Genomic DNA, 21,904 nt, shown 5'->3' with positions numbered 1-21,904 from the left:
GTACCAGATCATGTAGTTATAAGTAGCAGAACTAGGGTTAGAACTCTGACTACAAAACCAGTTCTGCTTTCTTGGTAACATGATATCACACCAAGATAATACTTGTTCTCTAGCTCATTTATTGAGAGAGTAGTGCTGATGTGACCAAATTAGATTATTTCTTTGGCTAAGGACCACAGCTGCTCCCTAACCGCATGTTGCCAGGGGTCATAAGGGAAACTGGGAAAGGACCATTGAAAGATTATGTTAGTCAAACCCTACTCTGGAAGAATACAAGCAAGGATGCTTACTATTTGTTGTCTCGTTGGTGGCCATTCCATTAACGGGACAAGAAGACACCTTCTCAGGCCCTGGAGAAGACTGGCTCTTTTGCCTGTAGGTTTGAAAGAAGAGAAAAATTGCTATATCTTTATGTATCTTCATGAGTTTCCTTCTCTCTTGTAGATGCATCCAAAGCAAATAACAGAACTTAATGCATGCAAGAAATGGCATATATGTGCTATATGTTTGTTACAAACTTGGACAGGGAATAAAATAGCATTCAAGAAAATCAAACATTACAATACCTTCTCCATAAAGATTATAGCATAGTCATTTGAAAGCAGCTGAAAGAGAAAAATATCAATTGGGAAAAAAATTTTTTTTTTTCAGAAATTGAATTACTGCTTGTTTCACCAAAGAATTTTTAGTGATAGGAGATAATTCTAAGTAAACAGTATACTAAGATGGCAAAGGAGACAGGCTTCTGAGTCAGACTCATATGGTTTCAAATCCTGGCCCTATAACTTAACCAATTTGACGTTGGTTAGTCAGGTTACTTGAGCTCTCTAAGCCTCATTTTCCTTCTCTTTACAGTCAAAATCATAATAACACCTTCATAGAATTGTTGTACAGATTAAATGAGATTTTATATCTATAAACCTAATCACTTAATGTAATTTGTTTGGCATATAAACAAATGGTAGTTGTTGCTAGCATTATTAAGTAGATATGTTTTCCTAACTTGAAAGATACTTTGATCCTCATGACTTGGATATTCTTCTTGTAGTGCTGAAAGTCCTTCTTATTAAGTAAGAGACTGTTCCCTCAAATCTAAGTATTCTGAAATTTCAATTGCCAGTATACTGCTTTGTTTTCTTTCTGAAAATATGAAACTTTTCAGTGAAAACATGAAAGTTTTTATTAGCATGCCAGTCTGTAATTTTTTTAGACTGTAGTTATTCCTTACGGATTAATTCTAGAATGACTTTCCATTTTATAATGATCTTAATGTTAAATTTGGCTATCTCCGTGTGTTGCTAGGTAACACAACAGTGGATGAATTAATGATGAGACTCATGGCTGCAATGGAGATCTTCACGGCCCAACAACAGGAAGATATAAAGGATGAGGTAAGGTGAAAGGTTAAGTAGACCTTTAATAGGATTTTGTTGAGATAATTTGTCAAATGGTGATGCTTGCCTATGTCATGATGGATAAATAAGGCATTGATGAAGATGTGTTTCCACATGAACGAAGGGTTTTTATGCCACTGAATTTACCTTTCAGTCCATTCTTTTCATGACCCAAGACCCAACAATTTGTTTAACTTTATGGACATTTATACTTTGCTAGATTTGATGGCAGGAGGTCAATTTACAGGAAACGAATTTTGAAGCATGTTTACAGAAGAAACTACAGTTCAGGAAATCCTATCTATTATATGGGTTTTTCACTCACTTTTAAGGTCCTCTTACTCTTTTTTAAGTATTGAGATTGTTTAGCAATAAACACATTTTACACTTGAACATATTTTTGAAGCACTGTGAGAATTAGTAAAAAGATCACCAGAATTCTGAATTTAGCAGTCTCCCGAACATATTTAGATGGTATAGATGAGATGAGCATGGAACCTCAAATAGAATAATAATAACAGCAATATTCATAATGACAATAGTAGTCAACACTTACTGAATATCTGTAATGTACTAGGCACTATGCAAAGTACTTTACATTTATCATCTCATGTGATCCTCAAAACAATCCCTTGAGGCTGCATGTGAGTCAGAGTTCTGGCTGGAAACAGATGACACTTTCAAACTGGGTTATTTGAGAAGAGTTTAATAAGGGAACTATTTATAAAGATATGGGCAGAGTTTATGGGAGTCAACAATGGATAGTACACTCTAGGGTTAAAGGAAGCCATTACTACCCTTAGGCCTAAAGGCCTAGGAGAGGGTGGTATATGAAGAGGATTGCTTCTTTTAGAGAGATATAGCCAACCCTTGGTGACCTGGTAAGGAGGAAACTAAGGAATAGCTTCCCTTTCCTTTTACACTCTGATCTCCTGCTAGTACCTCCTATTGACCTAACCCAACTAGAAACTGAAAGGCAAGTGAACCTCCCTGGGCAAAAAGCTAGGTAGAGCATGGATACTGAGGGGCAAATGGAATATAATCCAACACAGATTGGTATTGTCATCTCTACTTTTCAGATGAGAAAACTGAGGGTCAAAAAGTTTAAGTTAATTTACCCAAGGGTCACACAGCTAGTAGGATCTATAATAATCTCAAGTATTATTAGTGCTTTATTAGTCAAGAAATTTCTGGATTTGGAAAACAGTCTCAAGATAAAATATGAAACAGATCTTATCATTTGTTAATTTGAGATGCTAAGTTCGTATATCCATCAAATTATTCTTTTTAATTTTCTCTGTTTTTAATTTTTAAAGAAAGATTTATGTAGAACAAAATAAAGGAGAGTTTGACTTCTGAGCAATGATGAAAAGTTTCCGCATATAATGAGTGTTTTCAATGCAATACTCTTTAGCTATTACAAATGGGAAACACGTAAACAGTTTCCATTTAACCTTGTACTGTTGTATTTAACTTTATTTACTTGCCTCTGTCTTCTACTAGACTGTGAGTTTAAGAGCAAGGGTTGTATCATATTCATGTTTGTAACTCTGTCTTCTAACAGTGTACCTAGGACACATAGGCACTCAAAAAATATTTGTAAGTGATTGAATAAATGAATAGTTGAAAGAATTTACATGAAATGTGACTTGAAAAAATAATACTTGATTACAATGATATAAAACCTGATGTATCCACATTAACAAATATGAAAATTCTGAGCACTATACCTAGAGTTTTAATACTCAGTAGGTTCCTTTTATTGCTGTAAAAGTGTTGTTTGTAATTCTTCTTAGTAGTGTTTCATTTACTCTGAGGGAAAGGTAATCGGGTATATGGTAGAAGGTTTATCTGTTACTTTATAAATTGACACTAACATTTTGAAATAATGAAGTACTGTACTTAGTTAGGAATTTGTAATAATAGGTGTGTTGCCATTCAAGATTACATTTATCCTGGAATAGAGGCATTGATTGACAATAATTCACTAAACACATTCTTCAGCCATTTAAATCTTGAGTCTCATTAGTACTCGATTTACAGAGTATGCTGTATAATAATATGAATGCACAATATTTGCATGCATATTCCCAGTTCATTCTTTCATTTTAATTTGTGTTCCTCATAATTCATTGGTAAGGAAATTGACTTTAATTCATTTAATACTGAGCACAAAGCTTAATATGAGGGTTGCAGGAAAAATCTAAGACTCCGTATAATTGAAATTTTTTATTGAAATTTAACTGCAAGAGATAAAAGATTTGTTTTTGTTTTTAGAGTGTCTTATGAAAGTTATCTTTTCAGGTCATAAGTAGAGTTCCTAAGAGAAGCTTTTCTAAGTTTAAAAACTTCTTTTAGACTATGCATAGATCATGATTTGGTATCTGCTGAGTAAGTGATAAGAAACACTGTCCCTTGTAATTGTGAATTTGGCTTTACTTTTTAAAAAATTTCAAATAAGACTTAAGCATACAGTTAAAATTAAATTGTGAACACGTTTGAAGGATGGCTTCCTAAGCCTGAATTTATTTAAACTTATCTTTGGTTCAGTTACGTCCGTCACTTCAATGATACCATCGTATTAGTGCAACCAGAGATGCCTATATTACATAAAGCTTTTATTAAATAAAACCAAGCCCAAAGCATATTCATACTCTGAGTCATTCTTCAATGGCTCAGAATGGACTAACCTTTATATCGCTAATTGTTCTGTCTCTAACCAGGAATTATAAATTATGTATGAGCCTCTGTTTTGACAGAACTATCTCCATATGGATATATTCATAAACATTTTTATTAATGGTATTAGTTTGGTTTTATAAGTGTTTACTGAGCATCTACGAAGAATATAGCACTGGGCTAGGTCCTGGGGACAGAGAGGTGCTTTGCTCTAGTGAGGGGCTATTGGCAAAGAAGGGATGAGGAGAAAAGCAAATATCACTATATGACAGTGGCCACATTTTAGCATCTGTTTTTGATTACAGCTTGGTTCCAAACAATAGATGCTTTCTAACATGTAAATGGAGTCAGTTTTTTTCATATGCACAGTTTTTTTAGCCGTGAATAATTTCAAAACCTCTGATTATCAAGAGTTTATTATACTTAGCTCTTGATCTATTTGTTGCTTCATTCATTTATTCGTTCATCCATTCAACACTAATTTACTTAGAATCCTCTATCGTAGGTGCAAGGATTACCCCTTTCCAGCCTAACCACTCTGATTAATTTGTATCTAAGCAATATCTCTGTAATTGTCAAAACCCAAATGTTGTAGATCAGGGCAGATTTCAAGGTCAGGAACAGCATTCTCATTTCTTTGGTAATTGTAAGAATATACTAGTGGAACATGGGCAACATATGCCAGAGGGGCCTTTTTAGGCTTACCCTTTAAGGATTCTGATTTGAGACTTAAAAACGGTATGCCACAGCACGGGGAGGGTAGGTTTATTGGCTCAAGGCAGCTTTTTGTGTTGCCAAAGGAAATTGTTGGCTTTGTGTTTGCCCCATGGAATGTGTAACTTTTTTGTCCTAAGTTTTGTCTTTATCTTACTGTTTGAAGCACTGCACTCCTTTTCCTTTCATCTGTTTAAAATCTCACCATTGTCATACCCATTCTCTTTCCAGAACTAACAGTGATAAACAGGATACAGATTCTGGCTTCTGTTGATGTTTTCTTTAAAACAGGAGTAAGTCATCACAAGATAGAGAATAAAAACAGTATCTTTGTGCAAAAACTAAAGCAAAACATATACAACAGACCAACCTTTAAAAGGATCTTTCACTATTAGGCTTCTTTAAAAATATATCTGGGGCTTCCCTGGTGGCGCAGTGGTTGAGAGTCCGCCTGCCAATGCAGGGGACACGGGTTCGTGCCCCGGTCCGGGAGGATCCCACATGCCGTGGAGTGGCTGGGCCCATAAACCATGGCCGCTGAGCCTGCGCGTCCGGAGCCTGTGCTCCGCAACGGGAGAGACCACAGCAGTGAGAGGCCCGCGTACAGCAAAAAAATAAATATATATATCTGGACTACTTCCTGAAGCTAGCAAGAATAGTATCAATAGTTTTGTTAGGAGATTTTTCCCTGATATAGCTATATGTAAATCTATATGTGAGATTAAAAACAAAAACAAAAGTCAGTATTTTTAAACATCAGAATTTCACTGAAAGTGTAAAAGTCAGAGAAGATCTAATACTCAGAAGTAACTTTAAGGGAGAAGAGCTAATTGAGTTAGCTGTTAATGATTCGAGCACTAAATAGATAGCTGAGTATACCATAGACGTCTTTCTGTAGGTGGTTGCTTTCTGCTCATAAAAGGGTGGTTGTTTGTTTGTTTGTTTTGAGATATCATTGACATATAACATTGTATTAGTTCCAGGTGTACAACGTTAATGATCTGATATTTGTATATATTACAAAATGATCACCACAATAAGTCTGGTTAACATCCATTACCACACATAGTTATAATTTTTTCATGTGAAGAGAATTTTTAAGATCTACTTTTAGCAACTTTCAAATATAAAAAACAGTATTATTAATTGCAGTCACCGTGCTGTCCATTACACCCCCATGACTTAATTATTTTATAACAGGAAGTCTGTACCTTTCAACTAACTTCATCCATTTTACCCGCCTCTCAACCAGCCACTCCAGCCCGCTCACTCTGATCTCTGCCAACCATCAATCTTTTCTCTGTATCTATGAGCTTGATTTTTTTTTTTAGATTCCATATATAAGTAAGATTATATGGTATTTTTCTCTGACTTATTTCACTTAGCATAGTGTTCTCAACGGTCCATCATGTTGTCAGAAATGGCAAGACTTTCTTCTTTTCTATGAATGAATAAGATTCCATTACACACACACACACACACACACACACACACACCCCACATTTTCTTTATCCGTTTATTCATTGATGGACATTTAGGTTGCTTATATGTCTGAGATGTTATAAATCATACTGCAGTGAACATGGAGGTGCATATATCTTTTCAAGTTAGTGTTTTTTTTTTCCTTCAGATAAGTACCCAGAAATGGAATTTCTGGATCATATGGTAGTTCTATTTTTAATTTTTCTGCGGAAACTCTATACTGTTTTCCATAGTGGCTGCACCAATTTACATTTCTACCAACAGTGCAGAAAGGTTCCCTTTTCTCCACATCCTCTTCAACACTTGTTATTTTTTGTCTTCTTGATAATAGCCATTCTAACAGGTGTGAGGTGATATCTCATGGTTTTAATTTGCATTTTCCTGATAATTAGTAATGTTGAGTAGCTTTCCATGTACCTGTTGGCCACCTGTATGTGTTCTTTGGGAAAATCTCTATTCAGAACCCCTGCCCATTTTTTAATCAGATTGTTTGTTTCTTTTGCTATTGAGTTGTATGAGTTATTCATATATTAAATATTAATCCCTTATCAGGTACATGATTTGCAAATATTTTCCCCCATTCTGTAGCTTGCCTTTTCATTTTGTTGATGGTTCCTTTGCTGTGCAACAGCCTTTTAATTTGATGTACTCTTCTGTGTGTATATTTTTGCTTTTTCTGCCTTTGCTTTTGGTGTCAGATCCAAAAAAATCATTGCCAAGACTGATTATAAGGAGCTTACTACCTATGTTTTCTTCTAGGAGTTTCATGCTTTCAGATCTTAATTCAAGTCTTGAATCCAATATTAGCTAATTTTTGTGTATGGTGTAATATAGTGGCCAAGTTTCTTTCTTTTGCATGTGGCTGTACAGTTTTTCCAACACCATTTTTGGAAGAGACTGTTCTTTCCCCCTTGTATATTCTTGGCTCCTTTGTTGTAAAATAATTGACAGTATATACATGGGTTTATTTCTGGCCTTTCTATTCTGTTCCATTGATCTATGTGTCTGTTTTTATGCCAGTACCATACTGTTTTGACTACTATAGCCTTGTAATATAGTTTGAAATCAAGGAAGCATGATGCCTCCATCTTTGTTGTTGGCTTTTTTTTTTTCTTCTTAAGATTGCTTGGCTATTCAGAATCTTTTATGGTTTTATACAAATTTTAGGATTCTTTGTTCTATTTTTGTGAAAAATGTCCTCAGAATTTTGATAGAGATTGCATTGGATCTGTAGATTACTTTGGGTAGTATGAACATTTTTATTCCTAGGTATTTTATTCTTTTTGATGCAGTCGTACATTGGATTGTTTTCTTAATTTCTCTTTCTGATAGTTTGTTGTTAGCATGTAGAAACATAACAGATTTTTGTATGTTGATTTTGTATCCTGCAACTTTACTGAATTTATTTATTAGTTCAAAAATGGTTTTTTGGTGGTGCCTTTAGGGTTTTCTATATATAATATCATGACATCTGCAAATAGTGACAGTTTTACTTCCTCCTTTCTAATTTTGATGGCTTTTTTTTTTCTTGCCTGATTGCTCTGGCTAGGACTTCTGATACTACATTGAATAAAAATGAAAAGAAAAGAACATCCTTGTCTTGTTCCTTATCTTAGAGGAAAAGCTTTTAGCTTTTCACAGTTGAGTATGATGTTAACTATGGGCTTGTCATAAATGGCCTTTAATTTGTTGAGGTACATTCCCTCAATATCCACTGTGTTGAGAGTTTTTATCACAAATTGATGTTGAGTTTTGTCAAGTGCTTTTTCTGCATCTATTGAGATGATCATATGTTTTTTATCCTTTGTTTTGTTAATGTGGTATATATCACATTGAGTTATTTGCATATGTTAATCCATTCTTGCATCCCTGGAATAAATCCCACTTGATCATGATGTAATATCCTTTTAATGTGTCATTGAATTCAGTTTGGAAATATTTTGTTGAGGATTTTTGCATCTATGTTCATCAGGAATATTGGCGTGTAATTTTCCTATCCTGTGGTGCCCTTGTCCAGTTTTGGTATCAGAGTAATGCTGGCCTTATAAAATGCGTTTGGCAGTGTTTCCTACTCTTCTATATTTTGGAGGAGTTTGAGAAGGATTGGAATTAATAATTCTTTAAATGTTGGTAGAATTCACCTGTGAAGGCATCTGGTCCTGGACTTTTGTTTGTTGAGAGATTTTTTGATTACTGATTTAATCTCTTTAAATCGATCTGTTCAGATTTCCTGTTTCTTCATGATTCAGTCTATACATTATGTATGTGTCTAGACATTTATCCATTTCTTCTAGGTGATCTAATATGTTGGTGTATAATTGTTCATAGTAGTCTCTTATGATCCTTTGTATTTCAGTGGTATCAGTTGTAATGTATACTCTTTCTGATTTTGACTCCTCTCTTTTTTTCTTAGTGAGTCTAGCTAAAGGTTTGTCAATTTTGTTTATCTTTTAAAAAAAAACCAGTTCTTACTTCATTGATCTTTTCTGTGGTCTTTTTATTCTCTTTCACTTCTTTCCACTCTGATTTTTGTTATTTTTCTTCCCTCTACTAACTTGAGGTCTTGTTTGTTCTTCTTTTTCTAGTTCCCTGAGATACAGTTAGGTTGTTCTCCAACAACCTTTCTTGTTTCTTGATGTAGGCATTTGTTGCTATGAAATTCCCTCTTAGAACTGCTTTTGCTGCATCCCATAAGTTTTGTTATGTTGTATTTCTTTTCATTTGTCTCAAGGTATTTTTTTGATTCCTCTTTCAATTTCTTCTTTGACCCATTTGTTGTTCATTAGCATGTTGTTTAATCTTTGCATATTTGTGAATTTTCCAGTTTTCTCCTTGTAATTGATTTCTAGTTTCATTACTTTAGTTGGAAAAAATGCTTGATATGATTTAACTCTTCTTAAATTTGTTAAGACTTGTTTTGTGGCCTAATATATAATCCATCCTGGAGAACATTTCATGTGCACTTGGGAAGAATGTGTATTCTGTTGCTTGTGGATGGAGTGTTCTATATATGTCTGTTAACTCCATCTTCTCTAACATGTTGTTTAACTCCAGTGTTTCCTTACTGGTTTCTTGTCCAGATGATCCATCCATTATGAAACGGGTGTATTAAAGTCCTCACTATTATTGTGTTGCTATCTATTTCTTCCTTTAGGTCTGTTAATATTCATTTTATATATTTAGGTGCTCCTATGTTGGGTGCATAAATTTTTTTTTAATTTCTAAAAAATATTTATTCATTCATTCATTTATTTATTTTGGCTGCTCTGGGTCTTACTTGTGGCACGTGGGCTCTTCATTGTGGCATATTTAGTTGTGGGATGTGGACTCTTAGTTGTGGCATGCATGTGGGATCTAGCTCCCCAACCAGGGATCAAACCTGGGCCCCCTGCATTGGGAGCGTGGAGTCTTACCCACTGGACCATCAGGGAAGTCCCTAAATATTTTAAAAGGGTTCTTCATCCAATGATTTTTCTCCATAGTTAGGCCCAGATCACAGAAGATGATGTTTTCGCTCATCTTGCTTGTATATATTCATTTCATAAATATTTATTGGTCTTTTTCTATGCACCAGATGTAGGGCACCAGTAACATAGCTGTGAGCAAGACAGACAGGGTCCTTGGACTTACAGCCCAGCAGTTCCAAGTTGATGCAGCCCCAGGAGCACGCAGCTAGGGTGAGCTAGACATGCTATATAAGCAATTTAACATGGAACACAGAAGGGCTCTTGCATTCTGCCAGTGCAAGCTATGAGGCAGGTAGTACAGGTAAGAAATAAGATAATAATTGTAGTCATTCTTCAAGTTCCTCCTATATATCAGGTATAGTTCTAATCTCTAAGGCAGTGTTTTTCAGTATGTTTCCTAGACTATTGGTGTACTCAGCTATCTATCAAGGATTCCAGGCAGTTAGGTATGAACAAGCAACATAATCAGTTTTGTTCACGCTTATTTCACATTTTGAAATGTAAAATAAATTATGGTATCCCTCCAAATCCTGTTTCATTCACCATATCTTTTACGATTTATTAGACTCCTCATGTACAACAAGGATTGCATTGGTTGTTTAGTCTTGACAAATACTCATTTAACTGGGGCAGTTGATTTTGGCTTCTGAACTTTCATGACATTCATGTGTTATTCTTAAGTTTACATTCATTTTTCCTTGCTAAATTAGTTATATTATATTCTTAGCTCACCAGAATTGATCGTGGCTTACATGTGGTTCATTGAAGCATAAAAACTGATGAAAATACTATAATAAATACTGTAATAATAATACTATAATAAATACTGTAAATCAGTACAGATAGTTGGAACTACTTCAACATCAGTGTAAACATAATTCAGAGAACTATAGTGCTAGTGTAGGAAATGCCAAGGCAGCTGACTCTGATGATTTCACACTAGCTTCTATAAAAGAAAATTTTGACTGAGAAGTAAATATATGAAAATTGATTATATAGGAAAAGCAATCTATTTACCCTTAATGCCACTGTTATAAAATTTTTCATAAAAGCATGAGGTCTTCAAAGTTTTTGTTTCATTTGTAAGTAAAGCCCAATGACCTACCTCTCTGTTAAATCAATAGATTTTTTCAGAGCAAGAGAAAAAAGAATACTTACCACTATAATAAATTTTTTAATTTTATTGCTTAAGTCAGAGAAGCAACCAAACCAGGAGAAATTGCTTACAAATTCGACTCTTGGAGGTAAAAATGGATTCAGATATTACTCCTGACAAGAAACTTGTAAATCCAGTTACTACAAAGTTAACAATAGGAAAAAAAAATGCTCAAACAAGACAGGAGAATTAGTTCTTAGGGAAGTACTTCATCAAATGGCACTGTTGGATGGCATGCAATGGCAATAGGATGGTCTGTGGAAGAGCAGTGACCACACGGTGCTCACTATCTTGCTTTTCGGTTAGATAAAACCACTATTGTGTGCGAAGTGAGAATCGGTTCTTAGCATATTGTTATACATATATATATATATATATGAGGTAGAATCATCTCTTCATTCTGTTCATCAATTAGAAATGCATATTACCAGAGAAGTTTTAACTTAGTGATTATTTTGCAAGTTCTGAGTTAGATTTTAAAAGATAAAGTAGAATCAGTATTGATGACAAAATTACTTCAAAGAACACCATCCAGAAAGTGAAAAAACAACCCACAGATTGGGAGAAAATCTTTTCAAATCATATATTTGATAAGGGACTTGTATCTAGAATATATAAAGACCACTTACAACTCAATAATTAAAAGGTAAATTACTCCCATTAAAAATTGTGCAAAGGATCTGAATAGACATTTCTCCAAGGAAAATAAGCAAATGACCAATAAGCACATGAAAAGATGTTCCATATCATTGGTAATCAGGCAAATGCAAATCAAAACCACAGTGAGATACCACTTCACACCAACTACAGTGGCTAGAATCAAAAAGTTAGATAACGAGTGTTGGTGAGGATATGGAGAAAGTTGAACCCTCATAGACTGCTGGTGGGAATATAAGATGGTGAAAATGCTTTGGAAAATAGTCTGGCACTTCCTCAATTGATTAAACATAGTTACCATATGATCCAGCAGTTTCACTTCTAGTTATATACCTAAGAGGAGTGTAAAGATATGTCCATACAAAAATTTGTACATGAATGTTTATAGCAACATTACTGTAGCCAAAAGATAGAGGCAACCCAAATATTCATCAAGGGATGAATGAGTTAGAAAAATGTGGTATATACATACAATGGAATATTATTCAGCCATAAAAAGGAATGAAATTCTGATACATGCTACAATATCAGATACATTTTGAAAACATTATGCTAAGTGAACGAGCTCATCACAGAAGACCACATGTTATATGGTTCTGGACTCATATAATAAGTCCAGAATAGGAAACTCTATAGAAACAGAAAGTAGAATTGTGCTTGCTTACAGTTGGGTGTGGGGAGTAAGTGGTTTTGGAAGATAGGAGGGTGATAGCCAGAGGTTTGTTTTTTGTGTGTGTGTGTGGTACGCGGGCCTCTCACTGCTGTGGCCTCTCCCGTTGTGGAGCACAGGCTCCGGACGCGCAGGCTCAGTGGCCATGGCTCACGGGCCCAGCCGCTCCACGGCATGTGGGATCTTCCCAGACCGGGGCACGAACCCACGTCCCCTGCATCAGCAGGTGGACTCTCAACCACTGCACCACCAGAGAAGCCCTGTGTGGTTCCTTTTTGAGGTGATGAATATGTTCTAAATTTGACTATGGTGATGGTTGCATATATCTATGACATGTACACTTTAAACCATTGATTGACTTGTACACCTTAAACGTGTGAATTGTGTGATATGAATGTATTATATCTCAATCAAGCTGGTTTAAAAAAAAAAAACAAACTATAAGTTCAGCAAGAAAGATTATGACTATTCAGATGACAAGGATTGCACCTGAATGTCAATCTAAACACTGCTTTACTGAAATGAATAGCTAGTAATTAATAATATTCCCCTCAAGTCTTGATATGGTATTGAAGAAAATAATGAAAATTGCTAGTATCTTAGGCAGCTTCAAGTAGACATCTTTCTGGTAAACCATTTAAATAATGCAAAAGGAGTCTAAGACGTTCCTTCTCAAACAAGTATGCTGGTTATCTAAGTCAGATCTCAGAGTGTCACCTGGGAACTTGTTAAAAATGCAATTTTTCAGGCCCCAGCGCCAGACCTGCTGAATCAGAATTATGAGGGTGGGACCCAGTAATCTGTTTTAACAAGCCCCCCAGTTGATTCTGCTGCACAATAAAGTTTGCAATCCTCTTCCCTAAGGGAAAGGTTTGAGCATAAGTTTTTGTAATGAGGCATGTGATAAAAACTTTTTATGACTCTAATAATAAAGGTAAAAAATGCAAGGGCCTTGTTCAAATTTTATATCTCAGTAATATACACTTGAGCATCCTAAACCTGTTTCTCGGGGCTAAAAATACCATAGTTTTTAATTTTGAGAATAAAATTTCAAGATTTCTTAGGAAAAAATGAACTGTGGTGCACATGGCTTTAATTATCAAGAGCTTGATTCTTTCCAAAAACTTGATAATCTTCTTCATTCTTCAGTAAAAGAAATTGATTATATATAATAGAGGATGTTTCCAATCCCTTAAGGCTTCAAGAAGAACTACTTTTTAGAGCAAGAGCACCCAAAAAAATGAATTAGGAATCTACTTACCACTATCTCCCAAGGTTAAACGGTCAACTCTTTGTCTCTTGAGTGGGATAAACTCATTGACTTAAGTCTGACATAGCTTAAAGTAGCCCTGTATGAGGACTTTCTTGGTGGTCCAGTGGTTAAGACTCTGCACTTGCACTGCAGGGAGCATGGGTTTGATCTCTGGTTGAGGAACTAAGACCCCACATGTCTCTCTGTGTGGCCAAAAAAAAAAAAAAAAAAGGTAGCCCTGTATGAGAAGTGTCTTTATAATTTGAGTCCTTATTTGATCCAAATATTCAGATGCAACTGAAAAAGCCAACAAGCATTAGATTATATTCTTAATAATCTCTAATTGGAATTTCCTAAGTTATTAGAAATAAAGAAAAGAAATGGGATATGAAAGCTACCCTACAGCTGAAACTAGGAGTCATCAAACTGAATACAAATAACTTTGGTGAAATATTGCAAACAATATCAATTACCTTTTAGTTAAAAGGTAAAGATAATAAACTATTACTAGTATTACTTAAATATTATGGCTGGGCTTCCCTGGTGGCGCAGTGGTTGAGAGTCTGCCTGCCGATGTGGGGGACGCGGGTTTGTGCCCCGGTCCGGGAGGATCCTGCATGCCGCGGAGCGGCTGGGCCCATGGGCCATGGCTGCTGGGCCTGTGCGTCCGGAGCCTGTGCTCCACAGCGGGAGGGGCCACAGCAGTGAGGCGCCCGTGTATCGCAAAAAAAAAAAAAAAATTATGGCTTATTTTTGTTATCTAAAAATTATGATCTTAGAAATTTTCCTAAAATTGATGGTTTACACATGGGCCAGTATCATTAAGTTCACTATTTTAAAGGAATTAAAGTCTGTTTCTTTGCCAGTGAATTATGAGGTACACAAATTAACATGAAGACTGAACTGGGAATATGCCCACAAATATTGTGTGTTCATACTATTATACAACATAATCTGTAAATCTGGTATTAATGAGACTCATTTGATGAGGAAAAAGTACTTGACAAAATCAAACACCATTTCATGATAAAAACAAACAAAACAATAGTTACAGAAAGGAACTTCCTCAACATAATAAAGGCCATATTTGAGAAACCACAGCTGACATTCATACTCAGTTGTTAAACACTGGAAAGCTTTTCCCCTAAGATCAGGAACAAGACAACTATGTTTACTTTCACCACTGCTATTCAGTAGTGGAAGTTCTATATAGAGCAGTTAGGCAAGAAAAGTAAATAGGAGGCATTCAAATTGGAAAGAAGTAAAATTATCTCTGTTCACAGATGACATGATCTAATATGTAGAAAACCCTAAAGATTACACACACACACTGTTAGAGCTAATAAACAAATCTGACAAAGTTGCAGGGTATAAAATTAAAAATCAGTTGTATTTATACTAACAATGAAGAATCTGAAAAGGAAATTTAGAAAAGAATTCCATTTACAATAACATTAAGAATAATGAAATACTTAGAAATAAACTTAACCAAGGAGGCCCATGCCCTGTATTCGGAAAACTAAAAATATTGCTGGAAAAAATTAAGAAGGCCTAGATAAATGGAAATACCTCCCCTGATAATGGAATTGGAAGACTTAATGTTGTTTAGATAACAACACTTTCCAAAGTGATCTACAGATACAGTGCAATCCTTATCAAAATCCCAAAGGTGATTTTTGCAGAAACAGAAAAACCCATTCTAAAATTCATACAGAATTTCCGGAAACCCCAAATCACTGAAACAATCTTGATTTCAAAACTCACTACAAACCTACAGTATCAGAACAGTGTGGCACTAGCATCAGGATAGATATATGGACCAACAGAATAGAAAAGAGAACCCAGAAATAAATATTCCCTCATATGTATGGTCAAATGTTTTTTACCAAGGGCACCAAGACCATTGAATAGGGAAGGAACAGTCTCTTCAACAAATGGTTCTGGGAAAACTGGATACCTAAATGCAAAAGAATGAAGTTGAACCCTTACCTAACAGCATATACAAAAATTAGCTCAAAATGGATCAAAGACCTAAATTTAAGAGCTAAAACTATAAAACTCTTAGAATAAAACATAGGGGGAAATCACCATGACTTTGGATTTGGTAATGGTTTCTTGAATATGACATGAAAAGCACAGAAAACAAAAGAAAAAATAGATAAGTTTGGAGTTCATAAAAATTTAAAACTTTTGTGCATCAAAGAACACTATCAAGAGAGTGAAAAGACAACCTACAGAATAGAAGAAAATACTTATAAATCATATATAATAGGGTTTAATATCCAGAATATATAAAGAATTCCCACAACTCAACAACAAAAAAGCCAAACAGCACAATTCAAAATGGGCAAAGGACTTGAATAGACATTTCTCCAAAGACAATACACAAATGGCCAACAAGCACAGGAAAAGATGCTCAACATCATTAGTCATTAGAGAAATGCAAATCAAAACCACAATAAGATACCATCTCACATCCACTAGGATGGCTGTAATCTAAAAGAATGGAAAATAACATGTGTTGACAAGGATGTGGAGAAATTAGAATCCTTGTACATTGCTGGTTAGAATGTAAAATGGTACATGGAAAACAGTTTGGCAGTTCTTCAGAAAGTTAAACAGAATTATCACATTACCCAGAAATCCATTTCTAGGAATCAAAAACAGGGACTCAGAACTTGTACACGAATGTTCATGCAGCATTATTCACAATAGCCTAAATGTGGAAACAATCCAAATGTCTAATAACAGATGAATGGATAAACAAAAGGTGGTATATGCATGCAATGGATTATTATTCAGTCATAATAAAGATTTAATATATGCTGCAACATGGATGAACCTTGTAAACCTTGAAATGAAAACTGCCAGACACAAAAGACCAAACTGTATGATTCCACTAATATGTCTTGGATAGGCAAATTCATAAGAACAGAAAATAGATTAGAGCCCAGGAACTGGAGGTATGGGGTGGGTTGGGGAGTTATTGCTTAATGGGTATAGAGTTTCTGTTTAGGGTGATGAGAAAGTTATGGAAATAGATAGTGGTGATGGTTTGCACAACATTGTGACTGTAATTAATGCCACTAAGTTGTATAGTTAAAATAGTAAATTGTATACTACACATATCTTACTATAATAATTTTTTTTTAAAGGACAACACAATACACATGGATGTTTGGTACTTTTGAGTGCAGGGAATGGAGAGATTGCTGTGGGCTGGCAATCTTGTTTATTCTTGAGCTCAGAATTTGCTGGACACTACTGGGGACTGACGTAGAGTGGGAAAGATTCCAGCTCTGCCTTCGTGAGCTTTAATCCTGAGCAGTTTATTACTCTGTATTACATTCCAAACTTCTCCCTCTTAGGGAAGCAAGGATGTCACTTGAAGTACCTTAAAGAATGGAACAAGCATGTGTTTGATTGTCTGCTAGTGCCAAGCACTATGCTAGTTACTTTCTCTAAATACTGTCTTTTAGCTTTCATGGTAATCTTATGGGATACTTATTATCCCCGTTTTATTGAGGAGGAAAGTGAGGCTTATAGAAGTTAAATAATTTGCCCAGAGTCACACAGCTGTGTCAAAACCAGAATACATACTTATGTGCTTTTCATACATTATCATCCCTTGTAAAGCTGAGTTACATTTACATTAAAGATTCATGGGATAGGGCTTCCCTGGTGGCGCAGTGGTTGGGAGTCCGCCCGCCGATTCAGGGGACACAGGTTCGTGCCCCGGTCCGGGAAGATCCCACATGCCGTGGAGCGGCTGGGCCCGTGAGCCATGGCTGCTGAGCCTGCACATCCGGAGCCTGTGCTCCGCAGCGGGAGAGACCACAGCAGTGAGAGGCCCGCGTACTGGTGGGGGGGGGGGAGATTCATGGGGTAAACTGAAGTAGTACTCTTATCAAGATTAGGTAGAGTCAGTGGACTGACCTGAAGAGTAGGTCAGACACTCACAGATTCCCAAATATCATATTCACTTGAGTAGAGTAAAAAAGTTTGTCATAACTGTCTACTCTTGAGCATGGAATAATGCTCACTGTTAAAAAATTATATCCACACCCTGTTTATTTACATTTGTTGCTCTTAAAGTGCCTGCTGATGGATCTGTTCATTCATGCTTGACACCTCAGAGTAGAAGTTAATTGTCATTTGTGAAGCTAATGTAAAGAGATTTATGACTCAACATTGGCATTACAATTCAACACACCTGTTCAGAGCCAGCCCTTCACATTTTTCCTTCCTTTGCCTGAGGTGGAGATTTCTTCATGGATTACAGTAACACTTTTTGACAAGCTTAGACTGGGTGGAGCTGCCTTGTACTGACAGCCCACAGTTGATGATATCTCAGTAATGCATTCTTTTTTTATTTGGGCTGTCAACATTTATTACTGTAAAGGCACTCATTTTTAAACAGCTGGCCCAACCTGTCCACTTTTTGTTTTTAGTAGCAGTAGAGTCTAACAAAGTATGTTTATTTTTCTAGTTATACAGTCTTAGCTAGCTTTGGGGGAAGTATATCTAGTTGTATTTTCTTTTATGTACCATTGTTTTAAAAGTAGCTATCTTAGTGTTCTCCAAATAAAAATTAAAGCCTTCTACTACTTCTAAAGTCTTCTTAAGTGGCTATTGAGACTTTCCCAATGTCATAAACCTGACAGGCACCTAAAGAAAATGTTAACTGAAACTCTCTTAAGGCAAATCCTTTAAAAAGATTCAGAGCAAACTGTTCATGTCTTAAATGCTACCTAAATCCCTGTCTTTGGAGACAGTCATGTCCTTGATGATTTTTTCTTTCCCACTGGGAAATATATGGCTATCTTAGAAGGAATTTGGGAGCTGGAAGTACATGTGCATTCTACCTTTACCTTGAACTTTTATGCTACCAGATTGAGGGCCTACCTCTGGTTGTTTTTGGAGAGGTTTAAAAAAAAAGAAGTGTGAGGGACAATATTTTTCTTTAAGGAACTTAATCTATAGTTTGAAAGTTAAAGCACATCCTTACAAAAATAGATGTTTGTTACATGACTTAGAAGAATACAGGAGTGCATTTTGTATAGTCAGAAGAGACTTTTCTGAAGAGGTAAGATTGGATCTGGTACTGCAAAGGACAGAAGAGTTTGCATGTGCAGAGGTAAGAGGAGAGAGCATTACAATGTGGAGAACGTATGACCAAAGGAATAGTGTAAAAAAGTTGAAGTCATGTTGGTCCAGTTTAGATAAAACAGAGAGTTTGTATAGAAAGAATAGAAGGAAGCGAAATTAAATTGCCTATCATTCGTATTTTTAACAAGTCACCTTTGCCTTCTGAAGTTACTTTTCTCTTATTTTTGTGCCTCTCATGAGGGATCGTGAGAATCCCTTGGCACCATTCTTACAGCTACAAATTTACCTTAATTCCAGTTAACCCTATTCAGTTACTTATCATACCAGCAAACAGTAATTGCAATATAGTATGAAAACACAGCAATGGCAATAAGTACAAAGTACAGAGGTGACACAAAGAATTCTTAGAGGTGAAAACATTTGAATATTAAAACATGATATGTAGATGTTCACCAAGTAAACCACCATTAATTCATTTCTTTGGCCCCTAACTCAACACATTTTTATTAAGGACCTGCTATATGCCCTCATTTCTGCTAAGCACTAGTAGGTAGAAGGATGACACAGTCCTTTAGATGTTCAGTGACATGCAGACGAAAGGATCTCAGTATAATGATATAATTCCAAGATGGAGATAGATGTAGGGTGTTAAATCTGCCTATCAGGGAAATTTCTTTTAAGTTGAAGCTTCTCTAAAAAGCAACATTGTAGCAGGTAGACTTGTAGGGAAGTGTCTTCCAGAAGAAAAAAAAGGTACTTTCTAATAGATGGCTAGTTTGGAAGACTACATCATCAGCCAGAAGAGACACACATTATAATTAAATGAGGACTACTTGGTTAAATGGGCAGAAAGATTCTAATTTCAGATTAGATATTTCACTTCAATGATAGCCATATATACCCTCCGCATCCTATTATACTCATCTATCTCTTTGCAGACCATTTTTACCATAAAGCACACTAAACCCGCATACCGCAAAAAAAAAAAAAAAGCACACTAAAGGTAGTCAAGGCGAAGAAGAAATGATTCTCCACACTCCACACTTCTAAATTTTTGTTGTTGTTAGAGGTTGTGTGTGTGTGTGTGTGTGTGTGTGTGAGTTTTGAATTTTATTTTTTTATACAACAGGTTCCTATTAGTTATCCATTTTATACACATCAGTGTATACATGTCAATCCCAATCGCCCAATTCACCACAGCACCACCACCACCCCCCTGCCACTTTCCCCCCTTGGTGTCAATACATTTGTTCTCTACATCTGTGTCTCAGTTTCTGCCCTGCAAACCGGTTCATCTGTACCATTTTTCTAGGTTCCACATATATGTGTTAATATACGATATTTGTTTTTCTCTTTCTGACTTACTTCACTCTATGACAGACTCTAGACTCATCCACATCTCTACAAATGACCCAATTTCGTTCCTTTTTATGGCTGAGTAATATTCCATTGTATATACGTGCCACATCTTCTTTATCCATTCATTTGTCGATGGGGATTTAGGTTGCTTCCATGACCTGGCTATTGTAAATAGTGCTGCAGTGAACACTGAGCTGCATGTGTCTTTTTGAATTATGGTTTTCTCTGGGTATATGCCCAGTAGTGGGATTGCTGGGTCATATGGTAATTCTATTTTTTGATTTTTAAGGATGCTCCATACTGTTCTCCATAGTGGCTGTATCAATTTACATTCCCACCAAGAGTGCAAGAGGGTTCCCTTTTTTCCACATCCTCTCCAGCATTTGTTGTTTATAGATTTTTCTGATGATGCCCATTCTAACTGGTGTGAGGTGATACCTCATTGTAGTTTTGACTTGCATTTCTCTAATAATTAGTGATGTTGAGCAGCTTCTCATGTGCTTCTTGGCCATCTTATGTCTTCTTTGGAGAAATGTCTACTGAGGTCTTCTGCCCATTTTTGGATTCGGTTTTTTGTTTTTTTGATATTGAGCTTCATGAGCTGTTTATATATTTTGGAGATTAATCCTTTGTCTGTTGATTCATTTGCAAATATTTTCTCCCATCCTGAGGGTTGTCTTTTCGTCTTGTTTGTAGTTTTCTTGGCTTTGCCAAAGATTTTAAGCTTCATTAGGTCCCATTTGTTTATTTTTGTTTTTATTTCCATTACTCCAGGAGGTGGATCAAAAAAGATCTTGCTATGATTTATGTCAAAGAAGGTTCTTCCTATGTTTTCCTCTAAGAGTTTTATAGTGTCTGGTCTTACATTTAGGTCTCTAATCCATTTTGACTTTACTTTTGTGTATGGTGTTAGGGAGTGTTCTAATTTCATTCTTTTACATGTAGTTGTCCAGTTTTCCCAGCACCACTTATTGAAGAGACTGTCTTTTCTCCATTATATATCCTTGCCTCCTTTGTCATAGATTAGTTGACCATAGGTACATGGGTTTATCTCTGGGCTTTCTATCCTGCTCAATTGATCTATATCTCTGTTTTTGTGCCAGTACCATATTGTCTTGATTACTGTAGCTTTGTAGTATAGTCTCAAGTTAGGGAGTCTGATTCCTCCAGCTCCATTTTTTTCCCTCAAGACTGCTTTGGCTAGTCAGAGTCTTTTGTGTCTCCATACAAATTTCAAGATTTTTGTTCTAGTTCTGTAAAAATTGCCATTTGTAATTTGATAGGGATTGCATTGAATCTGTAGATTGCTTGAGGTAGTATGGTCATTTTCACAATGTTGATTCTTCCAGTCCAAGAACATGGTATATCTCTCCATCTGTTGGTATCATCTTTAATTTCTTTCATCAGTGTCTTATAGTTTTCTGCATACAGGTCTTTTGTCTCCCTAGGTAGGTATATTCCTATGTATTTTATTCTTTTTGTTGCAGTGGTAAATGGGAGTGTTTCCTTAATTTCTCTTTCAGATTTTTCATCGTTAGTGTATAGGAATGTAAGACAGTTCTGTGCATTAATTTTGTATCCTGCAACTTTACGAAATGCATTGATTAGCTCTAGTAGTCTTCTGGTGGCACCTTTAGGACTCTCTATGTATAGTATCATGTCATCTGCAAACAGTGACAGTTTTACTTCTTCTTTTACAATTTGTATTCCTTTCATTTCTTTTTCTTCTCTGATTGCTGGGGCTAGGACTTCCAAAGCTATGTTGAATAATAGTGATGAGAGTGCACATCCTTGTCTTGTTCCTGATCTTAGAGGCAATGCTTTCAGTTTTTCAACATTGAGAATGATGTTTCCTGTGGGTTTGTCATATATGGCCTTTATTATGTTGAGGTAGGTTCCCTCTATGCCCACTTTCTGGAGAGTTTTTATCAAAAATAGGTGTTGAATTTTATCAAAAAGTGTTTC

The 21,904-nt window shown here is 35.8% G+C and overlaps 1 protein-coding gene across 1 annotated transcript in view; it reads left to right on the top strand.

Moving 5' to 3' along the window:
* The window catches only part of FAF1 (Fas associated factor 1), a 486,072-nt gene that overhangs the window by 389,458 nt on the left and 74,710 nt on the right, over positions 1-21,904 (top strand). Inside the window, exon 15 of the mRNA XM_082614051.1 lies at positions 1,303-1,391. Coding sequence (XP_082470177.1) covers positions 1,303-1,391 — 89 coding nt within the window. The remainder of the gene's footprint in view (positions 1-1,302; positions 1,392-21,904) is intronic.

This window comes from Mesoplodon mirus (assembly GCF_964341445.2).
Source record: "Mesoplodon mirus genome assembly, chromosome: 3".
Classification (NCBI taxonomy): domain Eukaryota; kingdom Metazoa; phylum Chordata; class Mammalia; order Artiodactyla; family Ziphiidae; genus Mesoplodon; species Mesoplodon mirus.
This window is presented reverse-complemented; position numbering and strand designations above follow the sequence as displayed.